Source organism: Panulirus ornatus, chromosome 6 (genome assembly GCF_036320965.1).
Source record: "Panulirus ornatus isolate Po-2019 chromosome 6, ASM3632096v1, whole genome shotgun sequence".
Lineage (NCBI taxonomy): Eukaryota > Metazoa > Arthropoda > Malacostraca > Decapoda > Palinuridae > Panulirus > Panulirus ornatus.
Genome location: NC_092229.1, coordinates 31,287,907 through 31,308,837, shown reverse-complemented (window position 1 = coordinate 31,308,837; position 20,931 = coordinate 31,287,907). Strand labels below are relative to the sequence as shown.

Below are 20,931 nucleotides of genomic sequence, written 5' to 3'. Positions count from 1 at the left end.
TTATATCTTACCCACTAAAGGGCTTAATAAAGAAACTAACCACTTCGATAATTTATATGTGATAGAGCCTACTGAACTCACTATAGGTCTTGCTGGAAAATTTTATTTATGTTTTGATAAATCCATACATAATGGCAATGAATGGGACAGAGATTTATAAGAGCTATTAACACTTTAATAAAAGACACCGTTGTGATTATGGACAAAAATAATTATTTATCTAAAATGAATGATCTTTTAAATAATGACACAACATATTTCAAACTCAGTAAGAATCCCTTAGAAGCAGTTAATTCCAATTTCAATAAAGAACTGAAGTTTGTTGTTGAAAGGTAATGGTTCTCTTACCAAAGGTTTGTTATATTTTTTCTTTTATTATTTTATTATACTCTGTCACTGTCTCCCACATCAGCGAGATAGTGCAAGAAAACAGATGAAAGAATGACCCAGCCCACCCACATACACATGTATATACATAAACACCCACACACGCACATATACATACCTATACATTTCAATGTATACATGCATATACATACACACTTATACATATATACACATGCACATGTTCATACATGCTACCTTTATCCATTCCTGCCACCACCCCACCACACATGAAATGTCATCCCCCTTCCCCCGTGTGTGCGTGAGGTAGCTCTAGGAAAATACATCAAAGGCCACATTCATTCACAGTCAGACTGTAGCTGTCATGTGTAATGCACCAAAACCACAGCTCCCTTTCCACATCCAGGCCCCACAAGACTTTCCATGGTTTACCCCAGCACGTCAGCTCCGGTATATCACATTGTTCCAATTCACTCTATTCTGTGCATGCCTTTCACCCTCCTGTATGTTCAGTCCCCAATCGCTCAAAATCTTTTGAATTCCATCCTTCCACCTCCAATTTCGTCTCCCACTTCTCCTCGTTCCCTCCACCTCTGACACATATATCCTCTTTGTCAATCTTTCCTCACTCATTCTCTCCATGTGACCAAACCATTTCAATACACCCTTTTCTACTCTCTCAACCACACTTTTTTTATTACCACATATCTCTCTTACCCTTTCATTACTTACTTGATCAAACCACCTCACACCATATATTGTCCTCAAACACCTCATTTCCAACACATCCACCCTACTCCACACAACCCTATCTATTGCCCATGCCTCACAACCATATAACATAGTTGGAATCACTATTCCTTCAAACATACCCATTTTTGCTCTCTGAGATAATGTTCTTGCCTTCCACACATGCTTCAATGCTTCCAAAACCTTCGCCCCCTTCCCCACCCTGTGACTCACTTCTGCTTCGATGGTTCCATTGACTGCTAATTCCACTCCCAGATATCTAAAACACTTCACTTCCTCCAGTTTTTCCCCACTCAAACTTTCCTCCCAATTTGCTTGTCCCTCACCCCTACTGAACCTAATTACCTTGCTCTTATTCAAATTTACTCTCAGCTTTCTTCTTTCACACACATTACCAAACTCGGTCATAGACTTCTGCAGTTTCTTACCTGAATCAGCCACCAGTGGTGTATCACCAGCAAACAACAACTGACTCACTTCCCAAGCCCTCTTATCCACCACAGACTGCATACTTGCCCCTCTCTCCAAAACTCTTGCATTCACCTCTCTAATAACCCCATCCCTAAACAAATTTAAACAACCATGGAGACATCATGCACCCCTTCCACAGACTGACATTCACTAGGAACCAATCACTTTCCTTTCTTCCTACTTATATACATGCCTTACATCCTTGATATAAACTTTTTGCTGCTTGTAGCAACTTACCTAACACACAATATACTCTTAATACCATCCACAAAGCATCTCTGTCAACTTTATCGTATGCCGTCTCCAGATCCATAAGTGCTACATACAAATTGATCTGTTTTTCTAAGTATTTTTCACATACATTCTTCAAAGCAAACACCTGATCCACACATCCTCTACCACTTCTGAAACCACACTGCTCCTCCCCAATCTGATGCTCTGTACATTCCTTGACCCTCTCACTCAATACCCTCCCATATAATTTCCCAGGAATACTTTCTTTGCCTTTGTACGATGGCACTATGCATGCATTCTGCCAATCCTAAGGCACTTCACCATGAACCATACATACATTGAATATCCTAACCAACCAGTCGACGACACAGTTACCCCCATTTTTAATAAATTCCACTTCAGTACCATCCTGACCCGCCGCCTTGCTAGCTTTCATCTTTCACAAAGCTTTCACTACCTTGTCTCTGTTTACCACACCATTGTCCCTGACCCTCTCAATCGCACACCACCTCAACCAAAACACCCTATATCTGCCACTCTATCATCCAACACATTCAACAAACCTTCAAAGTACTCGCTCCGTCTCCTCACTTCACCACTACTTGTTATTACCTCCCCATTAGCCTCTCTAAAATGTAATGATACTCTCTCACTCCAACTCTCATTTGCCCTCTCTTTCACCTCTTGCGCCTTTCTCTTGACCTCCTTCCTCTTTCTTTTATACATCTCCCAATCATTCACACTACTTCCCTGCGAAAATTCGTCCAAACGCCTCTCTCATCTCTTTCACTAACAATCTTAGTTCTTCATCCCACCACTCATTACCCTTTCTAATCTGCCCACCCACCTTTCTTATGCCACAAGCATCTTGTGTGCAAGCCATCACTGCTTCCTTAAATACATCCCATTCCTCCCCCACTCCCCTTACATCATTTGCTCTCACCTTTTTGCATTCTACAAATTAAACCACCATGGAGACATCATGCACCCTTCCACAGACTAACATTCACTGGAAACCAGTCTCTTTCTTCTCTTCTTACTCGTACACATGCCTTACATAGTTGGTTAAAACTTTTCACTGCTTCCAGCAACTTACCTCCCAAACCATATACTCTTAATACCTTTCACAAAGCATCTCTATCTACCCTGTCATATACCTTCTCAGATCCATAAATGCTACGTACATATCCATCTGTTTTTCAAGTATTTCTCCCACATATTCTTCAAAGGAAACACCTGACCCACACATCCTCTACCACTTGTGAAACCACACTGCTCTTCCCCAATCTGATACTCTATACATACCTTTACCCTCTCTGTCAATACCCTCCCATATAATTTCCCAGGAATACTCAACAAACTTATACCTCTGTAATTTGAACACTCACCTTTATCCCCTTTGCCTTTGTACAGTGGCACTATGCATGCATTCTGCCAATCCTCAGGCACTTCACCATGAACCATACATATAGTGAATATCCTTACCAACCAGTCAACGACGCAGCCACTTGCTTTTTTAATAAATTCCACTGCAATACCATCCAAACCTGCCGCCTTGCCAGCTTTCATCTTCTGCAAAGCTTTTACTACCCTATATGTGCCACTCTATCATCAGACACATTGAACAAACCTTCAAAATACTGACTCATCTCCTCACTTCACTACTACTTGTTATTACCTCCACATTAGCCCCCTTCACTGATTTTTCCATTTGTTATCTTGTCTTATGCACTTTATTTACCTCCTTCCAAAACATCTTTTATTCTCCCAATCACCAGTTTAGGTTATAGTGATGGGTATTTTGAATGCAAAGGTGAGTAATGTGGCAGTTGAGGGTATGATTGGTATACATGGGGTCTTCAGTGTTGTAAATGGAAATGGTGAAGAGCTTGTAGATTTGTGTGCTGTAAAAGGACTGGTGATTTGGAAAACCTGGTTTAAAAAGAGAAATATACATAATTATACATATGTAAGTAGAAGAGATGGCCAGAGAGCGTTATTGGATTACGTGTAAATTGATAGGCGAGTGAACGAGAGACTATTTGATGTTACTGTGCTGAGAGGGGCAGCTGGAGGGATGTCTGATCATTATCTGATGGAGGTGAATGTGAAGATTTGTAGAGTTTTCAGAGAAGAAGAGAGAGTGTTGGAGTGAAGAGAGTGGTGAGAGTAAGTGAGCTTAGAAAGGAGACTTGTGTGAGGAAGTACCAAGAGAGATTGAGAGCAGAATGGCAAAAGGTGAGAGCAAATGACATAGGGAAGTTGGGGAGGAATGGGATGTATTGAGGGAAGCAGTGATGGCTTGCACAAAAGATGCTTGTGGCATGAAAAAGTGGGAGATTGGCAAATTAGAAAGTGTAGTGAATGGAGGGATGAAGAAATAAGATTGTTAGTGAAAGAAAAGAGAGAGGCATTTGGACAATTTTTGCAGGGAAATAGTGCAAATGACTGGCAGATGTATAAAAGAAAGTGGCAGGAGGTGAAAAGAAAGGTGCATGAGGTGAAAAAGAGGGCAAATGAGAGTGGGTGAGAGAGTATCATTAAATTTTAGAAAGAATAAAAAGATGTGAGGAGATGGAGTGAGTTGGAGATGATAGAGTGGCAGATATAGGTTGTTTTGGTCGAAGTAGTGTATGAAGTGAGAGGGTCAGGGAGAATGATTTGGTAAACAGAGAAGAGGTAGTGAAAGCTTTGCGGAAGATGAAAGCTTTAACGCCTTCCACAAAGCATTTCTGTCAACTCTATCATATGCCAACTTCAGATCCATAAATGTCACATATAAATCCATCTGTTTTTCTATGTGTTTCTCACACATATTCTTCAAAGCATACACCTGATCCACACATCCTCTATCACTTCTGGACCCACACTGCTCTTCCCCAGTCTGATGCTCTGATACCCTCTCTATCAATACCCTCCCATATGATGTCCCAGGAATACTCAACAAACTTATACCTGTGTAATCTGAACACTCACTCTTATCCCCTTTGCCTTAGTACAGTGGCACTATGCATGTATTCTCCCAATCCTCAGGCACTTCACCATGAACCATACATACAATGAATATCCTTACCAACCAGTCAATGTTCCACTGCAGTACCTTCCAAACCTGCCGCCTTGCCAGTTTTCATCTTTTGCAAAGCTTTCACTACCTCTTCTCTGTTTACCAAACCATTCTCCCTGACCCTCTCACTTCGCACACCACCTCGACCTAAATACCCTATATATGCCACTCTATCATCAAACACATTCAACAAACCTTCAAAATACTCACTCCGTCTCCTTCTCACTTCTCCACTACTTGTTATTACCTCCCCATTAGCCCCTTTCACCGATGTTCCCATTTGTTCCCTTGTCTTAAGCACTTTATTTACCTCCTTCCAAAACATCTTTTTATTCTCCCTGAAATTTAATGGTACTCTCTCACCCCAACTCTCAGTTGCCCTCTTTTTCACCTCTTGCACCTTTCTCTTGGCCTCCTGCCTCTTTCTATCATACGTCTCCCACATTCACACTACTTCCCTGCAAAAATTGTCCAAACACCTCTCTCTTCTCTTTCACTAACAATCTTACCTCTTTATCCCACCCCTCACTGCCCTTTCTAATCTGCCCACCTCCCACCTTTCTCATGCCACAAGCATCTTTGCACAAGCCATCACTGCTTCCCTAAATACATCCCATTCCTCCCCCACTCCCCTTACGTCAATTGCTATCACCTTTTTCCATTCTGGACTCAGTCTCTCCTGCTACTTCCTCATACAAGTCTCCTTTCCAAGCTCACTTACGCTCACCACTATCTTCACCCAACATTCTCTCCTCTGAAAACCTCTACAAATCTTCACCTTCACCTCCACGAGATAATGATCAGACATTCCTCCAGTTGCCCCTCGGAGCACATTAACATCCAAAAGTCTCTCTTTCACATGCCTGTTAATTAACATGTAATCCAACAATGCTCTCTGGCCATCTCTCTTTTTAAACCAGGTATTCCCAATCGCCAATCCTTTTTCAGCACACAAATCTACAAGTTCTTCTCCATTTCCATTTACAGCACAGAATACCCCATGTACACCAATTATACCCTCAACTGCCACATCACTCACCTTTGCATTCAAATCACTCATCACTATAACCTGGTCTCATGCATCAAAGCTGCTAACACGCTTACTCAGCTGCTCCCAAAACACTTGCCTTACATGATCTTTCTTCTCATGACCAGGTGCATAGGCACCAATAATGACCAGTGTCTCTCCATCCAATTTCACTTTTACTCATATCAATCTAAAGTTTACTTTCTTACACTCTATCACATACTCCCACAACTCCTGCTTCAGGAGTAGTGCTACTTCTTCCTTTGCTCTTGTCCTCTCACCAACCCCTGACTTTACTCTCTAGACATTCCCAAACCACTCTTCCCCTTTACCCTTGAGCTTCATTTCACTCAGAGCCAAAACATCTAGGTTCCTTTCCTCAAACATACTATCTCTCCTTTTTTTCTCATCGTGGTTACATCCACACACATTTAGACACCCCAGTTTGAGCCTTCGAGATGATTGAGCACTCCCCGCATGACTTTTTCTGTTTTCCCTTTTAGAAAGTTAAAAGACAATGAGGGGAGGGGTTTCTAACCCGCTGCTCCCATTCCCTTTAGTCGCCTTCTGCGACATGTGGGGAATGTGTGGGAAGTATTTTTTCTCCCCTATCCCCAGAGATATTATTATTTTTATTATTATTATTATTAATTTTGAAAGAATGGCCCAATCCACCCACATATACATTTTATACATACATGCCCATACACGCACATATGCATACCTATACATTTCAACATTTACATACATATACATACTTAGACATATACATATATGCACATGTACATATTCATACATGCTGCCTTCATCCATTCCCGCCGCCACCCCACCATACATGAAATGGCATCCACCTCCCCTGGAGTGCACTCAAGGTAGCGCTAGAAAAAGACAACAAAGGCCACATTCGTTCACACTCAGTCTCTTGCTGTCATGTGTAATGCACCAAAAACACAGCTCTCTTTCCACATCTAGGCTCCACAAAACTTTCCATGGTTTACTCCAAATGCTTCACATGCCCTGGTTCAATCCATTGACAGCATGTCAACCCTAGTATACCACATCGTTCCAATTCACTCTATTCCTTGCATGCCTTTCACCCTCCTGTATGGTCAGGCCCTGATCGCTCAAAATCTTTTTCACTCCATCCTTCCACCTCCAATTTGGTCTCCCACTTCTCCTCGTTCCCTCAATCTCTGACACATATAGCCTCTTTGTCAATCTTTCCTCATTCACTCTCTCTACATGACCAAACCACTTCAGCACATCCCCTTCTGCTCTCTCAACCACACTCTTTTTGTTACCACACATCTCTCTTACCCTCTCATAACTTACTTGATCAAACCACCCCACACCACACATTGTCCTCAAACATCTCATTTCCAACACATCCACCCTCCTTTGCACAACCCCATATAGAGCCTATGCCTCTCAACCATATAACATTGTTGGAACCACTATTCCTTCAAACACCCATTTTTGCTCTCAGATAAAATTCTTGCCTTCGAAACATTCTTCAAAGCTCCTGGAACCTTCGCCCCCTCCCCCACCCTTTGACTCACTTCCACTTCCATGGTTCCATCCGCTGCCAAATCCACTCCCAGATATCTAAAACTCTTCACTTCCTCCAGTTTTTCTCCATTCAAACTTACCTCCCAATTTACTTGTCCCTCAACCCTACTGAACCTAATAACTTTGCTCTTATTCACATTTACTCTCAGCTTTCTTCTTTCACACACTTTACCAAACTCAGTCACCAACCTCTGCAGTTTCTCACCTGAATCATCAGCAAACAACAACTGACTTGCTTCCCAAGCCCTCTCATCCACAAGAGACTGCATACTTGCCCCTCTCTCCAAAAACTCTTGCATTCACCTTCCTAACAACCCCATCCATAAACAAATTAAACAACCATGGAGACATCACGCACTCCTGCCGTAAACCGACATTCACTGGGAACCAATCACTTTCCTCTATTCCTACTGGTACACATGCCTTACATCCTTGATAAAAACTTTTCACTGCTTCTAATAACATACCTCCCAGACCATATACTCTTAATACCTTCCACAGAGCATCTCTATCAATTCTATCATATGCCTTCTCCAGATCCATAAATGCTACATATGAATCTATCTGTTTTTCTAAGTATTTCTCACATACATTCTTCAAAGCAAACACCTGATCCTGACATCCTCTACCACTTCTGAAACCCAATTGATCTTCCCCAATCTGATGCTCTCTGCATGCCTTGACCCTCTCAATCAATACCCTCCCACACAATGTCCCAGGAATACTCAACAAACTTATGCCTCTGTAATTTGAACACTCACCTTTATCCCCTTTGGTTTTGTACAATGGCACTATGCATGCATTCTGCCAATCCTCAGGCACTTCACTGTGAACCATACATACACTAAATATCTTCACCAACCAGTCAACAACACAGTCACCCCCCCATTTTTAGTAAATTCCACTACAATACCATCTAAACCTGCCACCTTGCTGGTTTTCATCTTCCGCAACGCCCCCACTACCTCTTCTCTGTTTACCAAATCATTATCCCTGGCCCTCTCACTTCACACACCACCTCAACCAAAACATCTTACATCTGCCACTCTATCATCAAACACATCAGCAAACCCTCAAAACACACTCCCTCTCCCTCCCATTCCACCACCACCTGTTATCAGCTCCCCACTTGCCCCCTTCACCGATGTTCCCATTAGTTCTCCTGTCCCATGCACTTTACTTACCTCCTTCGAAAACATCGTTTCATCCTCCCCAAAATCCAACAATACTCTGGCTCTCATTTGCCCCCCCCCCCCCCCCCTTTCACCCCTTGCACCTTTCTCCCAACCTTACGCCTCTTTCTTTCATACATCTCCCAGTCTTTTGCACTATTTCCCTACATAAATCATCCTAACGCCTCTCTTTTCTCCTTCACCAACAATCTCACTTCTTCATCCCACCACTCACTACCCTTTCTGATCTACACACCTCCGACCTTTCTCATGCCACAGACGTCTTTTGCGCTCTCCTCTTTTGGTTTCCCTCCCTCACTTTGCTACTTCATATTTAACCTCCTTTCTGGCCAATCTGTCTCCATCATTGTTGATTGATTAACCTTTCCCCTTTCTGCATCAACAGCAGTGTCCCTCAAGGTACTATCCTGTCTCCTACACTTTCTTCCTTTTTATTAATAATTTCCACAATAACCATATGCACTCTTATGCCGACTACTCATTACTGCATTTCTTCACATCCTTCATTTCTGCTTCTTATCTCTCTCAATCTGCATCTCATCTCAACATAATTACCTCATAGACTCAGACTTGGACAGGGTATCTCACTGAGAAAGTCGAAATCTGGTTAGGTTTAATGCCCCAAAGGCCCAGTTTCTACTCATCTCTCTGTCAAAAATTCCTTACAGCTTTCCTCTAACCTTTGACAGTTCTGTAATTCACACTCTTGACATAATGAATGTAATTGGTATTGCCATAATATCCACTTTACCTTGGAAGCCTCACATTACAGAAATAGCTGAGTCTTCTTCGAAGAAACTGGAAGTTCTATTTTAAAAAAAGTAATTCAAATGTTAAAATTTGTTTTCTTTCATACTGTTGCTCTGTTAACACAAAGGATTTATCTGTCCTTGTATGGAGTACTGCTCTCACATCTGGTAATGGCATTAGCTCTATATCTTTTCTTGACAGAGTTGAGGCAAAAGCAGTCAAACATATAAACTCTCCCATGGTCCAAAATTTTGCCTGCTTACCCTTTGTTGCAGTGTTGGCTCACTTTCCTTCTTCTATAGGTATCACTTTGGTTTTTGCTCCTGAAAGCTGGCTGCTTGTGTGCCCCCACCACTAGCTAGACCACACTCTACTCAGCAAGCTGCTGGGTCATATGATTACTATGATGGGCTGTTATGATAACTGTTTCTTTCCCAACACCTCGAAACATTGGAACTCTTTACTCTTTCTTGTCTTTCCCAGTTACTATGACCTGACTCATTTTAAAAGAGAGGTTTGTCACTTCCTCTAAAATTCAGAAATATTTTCCTTGTCTTTTCTTTTTCCTTTTCATTAACTTATGTATATTTTGAGTAAGGGCTGGCCTTGATGTGGACTATTGTCTGTGACTGGAGGCTCAAATGAGAAAAAATATTATTGTGAAAGAGTGGTGATTGAGAGGGTGGTCATGTACAGAGCATCAGACTGGGGAGGGACAATGTTTTTAGGAGTGGTAGAGGATAAGTGGATTAGATGTTTGCTTTGATGAAAATGTCTCAAAAATATTCAAAGAAACAGAAGGGTTTGTATGTAGCATTTAATATATGGGTCTAAAGAAAACATTTGAGTTAGGAATATATGTTGTGAGAGGAAAGCTGTTAGAAGCACTGAAGAATTTTTATCAAGAGAGTAAGGTATGTCTGTGAGTAGATAGAAAGGAGGATGAGTGGTTCCAGGTAAAGGTGTCTGTCGCAGGGGTTTGTGATGTCACTATGGCTTTAATGTGTTTATGTATGGGGTAAATAAACACATTAAATGGTAAATGCAAGGGGCAGAGAGAGGGGCAGGTATGCAGTCTGTTAAGGGTGAGGGGGGGGGGGGGGGGCTGAGAGTTAGGTTAGTTATTGTTTGCTGATGACATAGCACTGCTGGCAGATTCAATTGAGAAACTGTAGAAGTTGGTGTCTGAGTTTAGGAGTGTATGAAAGGAGAACTTTAGAGTAAATGTGAATAAAAGCAAGGTAATTAGATTTGGCAGTGCAAAGAAAAAAGTTAGTTGGAGTGTGAGTTTGAATGGAGAAAACTTGGAGGAAAAGAAGTGTTTTAGATATATGGGAGTGGACATGGCAGTGAATAGAACCATGGAAGCAGAGGTAAGTCATAGGGTGAGTGAGTGGGCAGAGGTTCTGGAAGCATTGAGGAATGTATGGAAAATGAAGTTACTATCTGGGAGGGCAAAAGTGGGCATGTTTGAAGGTATGACTCCTGATGGTGTTATTTGGATGAGGCATGGGTTTCAACGAGAATATATGGAAGAGGGTGTAAGTGTTGGAAATCAGATGTTTGAGGACATTATATGGTGTGAGGAAGGTTGATTAAGTAATGATAGGGTAAGAGAGAGGAGTGGTAATAAGAAGAGTATACTTGAGAGAATTGAAGAGGCTGTGTTGAAATGGTGTGTATGTATAGAGAATGAGTGAAGAGAGGTTGACAGACAGGATATGTCCCTCAGAAGTGGAGGGTTGGAGAAGAAGGAGACTGAATTGGAGTTGGATGGAGGGATTGAATGAGTAATATTTTGAGTGCTTATGACCTGAACATGCAGGAGGATGAAAGATGTTTATTGTATAGAAGGAATTGGAGTGATTCGGTATTGAGGGGGATAATGTGGTTTCACTGGACTGAAGTAATGCATATAAAGTATCAGGGTAAAGAACGGAAAGGTGTGTGGGGCCCAGTTGGGGATGGGGGCTGTGGTTTTGCAGCATTACATATGCCAGCTAGAGGGTGGATGTTAGCAAGAGGCATTTTCTTCATCTGTTCTTGGTGCTACTGCACTGAGATGGGAAACAACAAACCAGTATGGAAGAGGAAAAAAGACATTAGGAATTAGACATCTATGAATGACCCTATTTTGCTGTTATTTTGGAAGTAGATAGTTTACATCTGAAAATAACTGTAATTGAATTTTCATTTAATTTGGCAATAAATTTATTATAGTTTTTGTGTGAGCTCCTTTTAACCTTTACATTGGTGTTTTTAGATACTACAAAGGTTGAAGCAAACACGAGCAGACCACCGAAAGAACTCAGAGAAACAGGCTTGCAGTTCATCATCTAAGAGGGTTTCTGACACTCACAGTGTTAGTTACAGTCCCCAGGAGATCCATCGATGGGTTGGTCAGTATAAGCTACAGCACAAGAAAGATTCTTATCGCAAAAACAAAGAAAAATCTATCCTGAGTATGCCTTCTGATCATTCTGCAGAATATGAAGAGGAAATAGAGTATATAGAAGATGAATATATGGAAGAGTTTGATTCATGTAATGAGTTTGATAGCACATTAAAACCTTGAGTAAAATATAGCCTAGTTTCAATCAACTTAGTGATAATGTCAAGATTATAAGCAAAATTGTAATACCTATTTTATTTGCAAACAATTAACAAACTCCCTTAGGCTTTGAGGTGCTTAGAAATTTAGCTTTCATGAAGTATAATGGTAACTGCTCTATCTAACATGGTACTGTAGGATGTACTTAGAACCCAGTAAATATCATTCAATGTTCTTTTCAGCTTTCTCAGAAGAAAGTAACTTTCTGTTGTCAAAAAAGGTTGTTACAAAACATCATTTTCATGTGATTTTTGCTGTTCATTATGTAATTCAGTTATTGTTAGTATATATATGAATGTTGTTGTATTTGTACTAAATGAATACCAGTGATGTGTATTTGCAGTATCTCAAAAAACCATGAGGAATAAACATACTGGAACAGTTACTAGTTTGAACTTTTACATTTTTTTTTTTTTTTTTTTTGCTTTGTCGCTGTCTCCCACGTTTGCGAGGTAGCGCAAGGAAACAGACGAAAGAAATGGCCCAACCCACCCCCATACACATGCCTTGATTCAATCCACTGACAGCACGTCAACCCCGGTATACCACATCGATCCAATTCACTCTATTCTTTGCCCTCCTTTCACCCTCCTGCATGTTCAGGCCCGATCACACAAAATCTTTTTCACTCCATCTTTCCACCTCCAATTTGGTGTCCCTCTTCTCCTCGTTCCCTCCACCTCCGACACATATATCCTCTTGGTCAATCTTTCCTCACTCATTCTCTCCATGTGACCAAACCATTTCAAAACACCCTCTTCTGCTCTCTCAACCACGCTCTTTTTATTTCTACACATCTCTCTTACCCTTACGTTACTTACTCGATCAAACCACCTCACACCACACATTGTCCTCAGACATCTCATTTCCAGCACATCCATCCTCCTGCGCACAACTCTATCCATAGTCCACGCCTCGCAACCATACAACATTGTTGGAACCACTATTCCTTCAAACATACCCATTTTTGCTTTCCGAGATAATGTTCTCGACTTCCACACATTCTTCAAGGCTCCCAGAGTTTTCGCCCCCTCCCCCACCCTATGATCCACTTCCGCTTCCATGGTTCCATCCGCTGCCAGATCCACTCCCAGATATCTAAAACACTTCACTTCCTCCAGTTTTTCTCCATTCAAACTCACCTCCCAATTGAATTGACCCTCAACCCTACTGTACCTAATAACCTTGCTCTTATTCACATTTACTCTTAACTTTCTTCTTTCACACACTTTACCAAACTCAGTCACCAGCTTCTGCAGTTTCTCACATGAATCAGCCACCAGCGCTGTATCATCAGCGAACAACAACTGACTCACTTCCCAAGCTCTCTCATCCCCAACAGACTTCATACTTGCCCCTCTTTCCAAAACTCTTGCATTCACCTCCCTAACAACCCCATCCATAAACAAATTAAACAACCATGGAGACATCACACACCCCTGCCGCAAACCTACGTTCACTGAGAACCAATCACTTTCCTCTCTTCTTACACGTACACATGCCTTACATCCTCGATAAAAACTTTTCACTGCTTCTAACAACTTGCCTCCCACACCATATATTCTTAATACCTTCCACAGAGCATCTCTATCAACTCTATCATATGCCTTCTCCAGATCCATAAATGCTACATACAAATCCATTTGCTTTTCTAAGTATTTCTCACATACATTCTTCAAAGCAAACACCTGATCCACACATGTCTGACTATTACTAAGCTCTGAACTACCCTCTGAACTTAATTTCATCATCATTTATTTATTATGTAGCATACCTTCTCTGTCAGTTTTTTTAGTATGGGTCATTGAAGCTTGAAAACACTGACCTTCCTCCAACTCCCATTCAGCATTTATCACTGCCCGCAAACATTGCAAGTCTGTGAGGCAACACATTCCTGTATTCAAAGGAAGTGTTATAATCTCTCCTTTTCGTCCACTGATAGGTCCTCCTGGTCTTTAGCTAAGGGCATCACCAACAATTTCTATCGCTCTACCTTTCCTTCACTTTTCCATTCTGATGGTACAAAAGCTGTTTCTCCCATAGACTAAGCAACTTTCTTTGGTTCCTGTTTTTCCTGTAACTCTATCTTGGATTCCTCTAACATTCCTTCACCCTGTGATGTTCATCTTAATAATCCTATGTGTTTCCCCCATAAACTCTTTTTGGATTATCCGAAGAGCACTTCTTTATCTGGACACAAGCAAGGCTTATGGTCCTGATGGTAGCCATCCCCATGTACTGAAAGAGCATGTCTCAGAACTTGTACCTGTAACTGCTTGTCTGTTCCATTTCTTTTTAAAAGCCAGAACTTTTTCTTCTCTTGGGAGCTTGCATTGGTACATTTTATCCCAAAGAAGGGTGACCATTCTAACTCCTCAAACTGTCATCCAGTTGCTCTGATGTCCACCATGTTTAGAGTCTTTGAATCCCTCATGAACTTCCATATCCTTAGACATGTTGAATCTCAAAGTCTTCTCTTTGATCACCAGTATGGCTGCCATAAGACAAGATTCTCTGACGATATTCTTTCATATCTTACTAATGTCTTTTCATCATCCCTGAAAGATTTTTGGGAATCCTGCATAGTTAGCCTTGACATATCCAAAGCTTTTGATAGGGTCTGGTATAGGGGTCTCATCTCTAAGGTCCTTTCTTTTGGTTTTTCTCCATTATATCTAGCTTCCTTTCTGGCTGATCTATCTCTGTGGTTGTTGATGGATCAGTCTTCCCCTTTTCTCCATCAACAGTGGTGTTCCTCATGGTTCTGTCGTTCCTATACTTTTTCTCCTTTTTATCAACAATTTTCCCCTCTCCTACAAATAACCAGATGCACTCATATGCTTATGATACATCACTGCATTCTTCCACATCCTTCAATTTTGCTCCTTATCTCATTCAATCTGCTGCTCATCTTGACCCAGCTTCCTCAATAAACTCAGACTTGGACAAGGTATCTCATTGGGGTAGAAGAAATCTGTTTAAGTTTAATGCCTCCAAAATCCAGTTTCTACCCATCTCTCTGTCAAAATTTCCTCATAACTTTCCTCTTTCCTTTGACAGTTCTGTAATTACACCTTTTGACTCCATGAATATACTTGGTATTACTGTAACATCCACTCTTTCTTGGAAACCCTTAATTATGGAAATGGCTAAGTCTTCCGCTAACATCTCTCTATCGAAAATTCCTCACAACTTCCTTCTTTCCTTTGACAGTTTTGTAATTACACCTCTAGACTCAGTGAATATACTTGGTATTACTGTAACATCCACTCTTTCTTGGAAATCCTTCATCATGGAAATAGCTAAGTCTGCCGCTAACAAACTGGGAGTTTTGTGTAGATGTCAAAATTTCTTTTCTTCTGAACTCTTGCTCCATATCTACAAAGGGCTTCTGTCTTTGTATGAAGCACTCCTTTCACATCTGGGATGGTTCTAGCTCTGCATCCTTACTTAGAGTTAAGTTGAAAGCAATCTAACCAATAAACTATCATAGGCTAACTTCAAAACTTGACCCATTGACCCACTTGCCCTATGCCACAACGTTGGTTCACTTTCCCTTTCTATTGGTATTACTTTGGCTTTTGCTCCCAAGCAAGAGCTGGCCACTTGTGTGTTCCCATCACTAGGTAGATTACACATACTCAGAAAGCTGTCACTAGGTACATTATGCACACTCAGAAAGCTGTTACTAGGTAGATTATACATACTCAGAAAGCTGCTGCATCACATGATTACTGTGTGGCTGTTGGCAACTCACGGATGGGCCAATTTGATAACTGCCTCTTTTCCTACTCCTTGAAGCTTTGGAACTCTCCACCCTTTTATATGTTTCCCAATAACTATGACTTGGCATATTTTAAAAGATAGGTTTTTCACGTCCTCCAAAATTCATGAATGCTTTCCCTTGTCTCTTCTTTTTCCCTTTCTTCATTCTTTATTTCAAGTAAAGCCTGGCTTTGATGTGGACTTTTGATGGTAACTGGAGCCTCCAGTGTGAAAAAAAATCTTTATCAGCCAGTTACTTTTCTCTCCACATGACCAAACAATTTCAGGGTATTTCTTTTAATCCATAGTGTGATATTACGTCTTGAATTTTACGTCAGCAAATCACACCTCTGCTAGAGGTCGCTTTCCCATGAGATACGCTTTGCCGCTTCACGCCACCAGTTGCTGTGCTTCCTTCGTGCCGTCCAGATGTTTTTCTGCAGCTGCGAGCTTGGCAGCCTTCTTCCCGTGATCCCTCTGGAGCGGAAAGGCTTTGCTACAGCCTGTGACCCAGTTTGGGGCTGGCTGCAACACCACCCGTGATCCGTTTAGGAGCGGGGAGGGAAGTGCGTTGTTGATGCACTTGTGGAGTTGACGACTCTCACACTGACCTGCACCGCCGCCTTGCTATCGCCGCCGCCATGTCGGATGTCCCGGGCAGTTCCACCAGCATACGGAGGTCGAGTAAGGAGGGCGATTCTGAACATGCCAGGCATGTGAGGAAAGGCTCCTCGCATAGGACTAGCTCCAGGAGCAGCCCTTCTCAGCGGGAGGCTCTTCAGGGCTGGTAACAATAGGCCCCATGGTCACGTCACTGGTGATGGCGGTGACTCTGCTTCCCAGCACACACGTTCCTTGCCTTCTGCCTCATGGGATGAGGCATCTGCGCCGCCCTGGAACATGGTGATGGACGCTTTGGCTGCTTTACGTGGTGATGTGGAGAAATTGAAGGAGGAAAGGAGCTTAGGCCCCAGTCGGGGGGCTGATGTCGCCGCGGCGGCCGCCGATGTAAACATTGGCCTTTCTAGCCAGGTGGTGCCTCCCTCGCGCTCGCCCACGGGTTTTTCGGGCTTTACTCCAGCTGAGCATTACCTTTCCAGTGATGATTGTGTCTCTCAGAATGACGGGCGGCCTGACAGTGTTCTCCTGCAGTGCGCCAAGGCTTACGGTCCTGTGGATGAGGTGTCTGATGGCATTGACCAGCATGTTGCCGATATGGTTAACCATGTATTTGCTCACGGCTTGCGAGAGGAGGAGTATAAGGAGATTTTGGAGGATGCTGCAGCCAAGAGGCCAGATAACTGTCATGCCTTAGCGCCCGTGGATTGCAACTTGCAAGTTTTAGATGCACTGAAGACTGATGCCAAGAAGGCAGACTTTCGTTTGAAGGATGTTGGGAAAGACATTATTACGGCTGCCACAATTTTGACTAAGTCACTCACAGTGCTTGACAAGATCGCCCAGACTAGCCAACCAGATGTTGCCCAGGAAGTGGGCATGCTTAATGGTGCCCTGGCACTCCTGGGTCATGCTAATCACAAGAATAATCTGGCTCGCCGGTTCATCATCAAGCGCGAAATTAACCACAAATATGCTCACCTCTCTTCATACAAGGTGCCCATGACTCGTCTTCTGTTTGGGGATGATGTCTCACTCTCAGCCAAGTACATTGAGGAGTCTGAAAAGTTAAGGAGTAAGATTGCTCCAAGGAAACCGCTCTCTACCTCGAAGTTTGGTCCTGGCAAGTTTAGGGGCTCTTCTGGGAGACTGCCATACAGGGGTTTTATGGCCAGGTTTCATCCATATGGCCAACGCACCCATGGTCCCCGGAGTGAGCACCGGCAATCCTTCTCACGGCAGGGTCCTGAGACAAAAAACTCCCGAGGCCGGGGTCACAATCCCCGGCAGTAACTGAGGTGAGTCATCCTTTTCAAGCTGGCAGACTTCACTATTTTGTACATGAGTGGCATGCTATTACAAGTGATCCAAATATTTTAGATATTGTTCAGCATTGCCATTTAGATATTGATGTTGCTAACATTGCCCTTTATTTGCTGAAGAAGTTGAGTATGTGTTTAATGTCGAGGAAAAGGAAATTGTTTGCCAGGAAATTGTACAGCTTTTGAGTCTGGGGGTTATCAAGGAGACCCAGAGACAGGAGGGGCAGATTCTTTCCCCTATTTTCTTAAGACGGAAGAAGGATGGTAGGTTTAGGATGATCCTTAACCTGGAAAAATTTAATAAATTCTTAGAGTACAAACACTTCAAGATGGAAAATTTTGAGCAGGCGATTCGTCTTGTTAACAGCGGTGTCTTCATGGCCTCTGTCGATTTGCGGCACGCCTATTATTCTGTTAAGATAGCTGAGGAGCAACAACGCTCTCTGTGTTTCAAGTGACAAGGAAAAATTTATCAATTCACGTGTCTCCCTAATGGGGTTGCGGATGGTCCCCGTCTGTTCACTAAATTAATGAAACCTGTTTTTAGAGAGAAGGGACATATCATCACGAGTTTCGTTGATGATACTCTTATTTTTCACTGCACTTTTGATGGATGTTGTGAGAGTGTGCGTGCCACGGTTGACTTGCTGAAGAAGTTAGGTTTCTGTATTAACGAAAGCAAATCTGTCTTGGTCCCCACTAAGCGCTTGGAGTATTTAGGGAACATTATAGATTCTGAGCCTATGACAGTAACATTACCTGATCGTAGGATACACAAGGTACTACAATGCTGTGAGGAATTGTTACATAGTGACAGCCAAAATTCGGAATGTGGCCAGAGTTGTTGGGCTATTAGTTGCAGCCGTTCCAGCAGCAGAGATGGGGAAACTGCATGACAGCGGTTAGAATGTGCTAAGATTGCTGCGTTAAGAGTCGCAAAAGGTAACTTTGACAAGTGGATGGTGGTCACTCATGAGATGAGACTGGACTTGCTTTGGTGGGTATCTCACATTGCATTGCAAACCAGACAGATTTTTCGGAAGGGTACAGAATTGGATCTGTGTACTGATGCATCAAATTTAGGTTGGGGTGGCCACCTCAATCAACCAAAAGTTAATGGAGATGGTCATTATCAGAATCTGCCTTGCACATTAATGCAAAGGAACTCAAAGCCATCTCCCTGGTAGTGCGCTCATTTGCGTCTCTTCTCAAAGGACATGTTCGGGTGTTTTGTGATAACACGACGGCGGTGACCTATGTCAATGAAATGGGCGGCACACGGTCCTCACTGTGTAATGGCATTTGCCGTGACCTTTGGGAGTGGTGTGCGGTGAATGATATCTGGCTTACCTGCTCTCATGTACCGGGTAAAGTCAATCTCATGGCAGACGCTGCATCTCGGACATTCAATGACAGGCATGAGTGGAAATTGAATGAAGAACTCTTTAGGGCCCTCTCTGAAGTATTTGGGGTTCCGAGCATTGATCTCTTTGCTTCTAGACTGAATGCTCAAGTGACTCGTTTCTGCTCCTGGAAACCTGACCTAGATGCAGAACATTTTGATGCCTTTTCTATCTGCTGGTAGCAGTTTGAACTAATCTACCTTTTCCCACCCTTTGCTCTGATTGCCAGGTGCCTACAGAAAATTCGAGCAGAGTCAGCGAAGGGGTGGATGGTATTGCCTCTCTGGCCGTCCCAGCCCTGGATGGGGATTCTACTCACTTTGCTGGTCAAGGAACCACGGCTGATTCCGAGGGGGGCACACGTCTTGCGTCACCCATCGACGGAGGAGGAACACCCCATTCTCCGACACACCCGACTGATGGCTTGCCTCTTATCCGGCAACGTCTGCGAGACAGGGGCATTTCTCAGGCAGGTACGGACATCATCCTTGCCTCCTGGAGACCTGCGACTGCGAGGCAGTACCAGCCACATATTAACAGGTGGTTACAGTTTTGTGGTAGCCGGAACATCGATCCCTTTGCTCCCACTGTAACTAATGTTGTGAATTTTCTGTCTGTCACTTTCCACAGAGGTGTTAGTTATACTTCAATCAGCACTGCCACGGGTGCACTCTCCTCCCTGGGGATTACAGTGCAGGCAGCCATCCTCTTGTCACCAGGTTCTTAAAGGGAGTTTTTAACTCGCGGCAGTCTGTCCCTAGGTATACAAGAACTTGGGATGTTCAGCAGGTGCTACAGCATCTGCGTGCCATGGATCCTTTGTCCTCCCTCTCTTTAAAGGATTTAACACTGAAGCTTGTGATGTTGATGGCACTTACGCATGCTGCCAGAATACAAACTTTGCATTGTTTGTTGCTGAAGAATATTAGTTTTGGGCAGGATTCTGTTTGTGTTTGGTTAGGGGAAACTATTAAACAGTGCAGACCAAAGTTCAACGTGCGGTTTGTGACCTTTAAAGCATATTCTACTGACATTACATTGTGTGTGTGTGTGTGTGTGTGTGTGTGAAACTCTGAAAATGTATATTGCTAGGACAGAGGAGTTCAGAAATTCTGCACATCAGGAGAATGGGAAGTTACTCCCAAGTTTTATCAAGCCCCACAAGCATGTAACGAGGGACAGTGTTGCTAGGTGGATTCGAACAGTGCTTTCTCTGTCGGGCATAGACTCCAGCCAGTATTCAGTGGGCAGTGTTCGGCCTGCAGCTGCATCGAAAGCCAAAGCCATGGCTCTACCGATTGGACACATCATGGCAAGGGCTGGGTGGTCCAGGGCTGCCACTTTTGCCAAGTTTTATGACAAGGAGATTGCCCCGAGTCACGATCCTTTCCAAGATGCTGTCCTTCAATAGTCTGTTCATTTTGTTTGCATAGGAGATGTTGTCTCTTGTCACCTGGTCCTTGGCTATGTAAATTTCTTACTATATTGCAGTTGGTTACTGCTTGTATCATTTCTCCTCTCTGCATGTCTACAGTACGACACCCACATGGCTTCAAAACCTCATGGGAAAGCGACCTCTAGCAGAGGTGTGATTTGCTGACGTAAAATTAATGAAGTACATGAGACTTACCGTAGGTCAGTTGAAATGTGCTTCGAATTTTATAAAGCAAATCACCTCTGCTAGAAGGGAGCTTTCACATGCCCACCTCTTCCACCCTACGCTCTGTAGCGTCTTGTGGCTTACATATTTCTAGCACTGCAAAATGTTAAGTTACTTTCATATGGTTGGTCGTACTCTTTAAAGTCTGG

At 42.8% G+C, this 20,931-nt stretch overlaps 3 protein-coding genes and 1 pseudogene across 3 annotated transcripts in view; all 4 read left to right on the top strand.

Moving 5' to 3' along the window:
- LOC139749142 (uncharacterized) overlaps nt 1-12,395 on the top strand; it is a 161,052-nt gene extending 148,657 nt beyond the window's left edge. Inside the window, exon 6 of the mRNA XM_071662781.1 lies at nt 11,667-12,395. Coding sequence (XP_071518882.1) covers nt 11,667-11,978 — 312 coding nt within the window. The 3' untranslated portion in view covers nt 11,979-12,395. The remainder of the gene's footprint in view (nt 1-11,666) is intronic.
- A 4,106-nt stretch (nt 12,396-16,501) lies between these two features.
- Nucleotides 16,502-17,832, top strand: LOC139749145 (uncharacterized). The gene has a single exon (XM_071662782.1). The coding sequence runs from the start codon at nt 16,680-16,682 to the stop codon at nt 17,688-17,690; it is 1,011 nt and encodes a 336-aa protein (XP_071518883.1). The 5' UTR covers nt 16,502-16,679; the 3' UTR covers nt 17,691-17,832.
- Nucleotides 17,833-18,598: 766 nt separating this feature from the next.
- LOC139748896 (uncharacterized) lies at nt 18,599-19,304 on the top strand. The gene is made up of 2 exons (XM_071662260.1): nt 18,599-18,620; nt 18,856-19,304. The coding sequence occupies exons 1-2, from the start codon at nt 18,599-18,601 to the stop codon at nt 19,302-19,304; spliced, it is 471 nt and encodes a 156-aa protein (XP_071518361.1).
- Nucleotides 19,305-19,312: 8 nt separating this feature from the next.
- On the top strand, nt 19,313-20,671 carry LOC139749144 (uncharacterized; annotated as a pseudogene).
- Nucleotides 20,672-20,931: the final 260 nt, after the last annotated feature.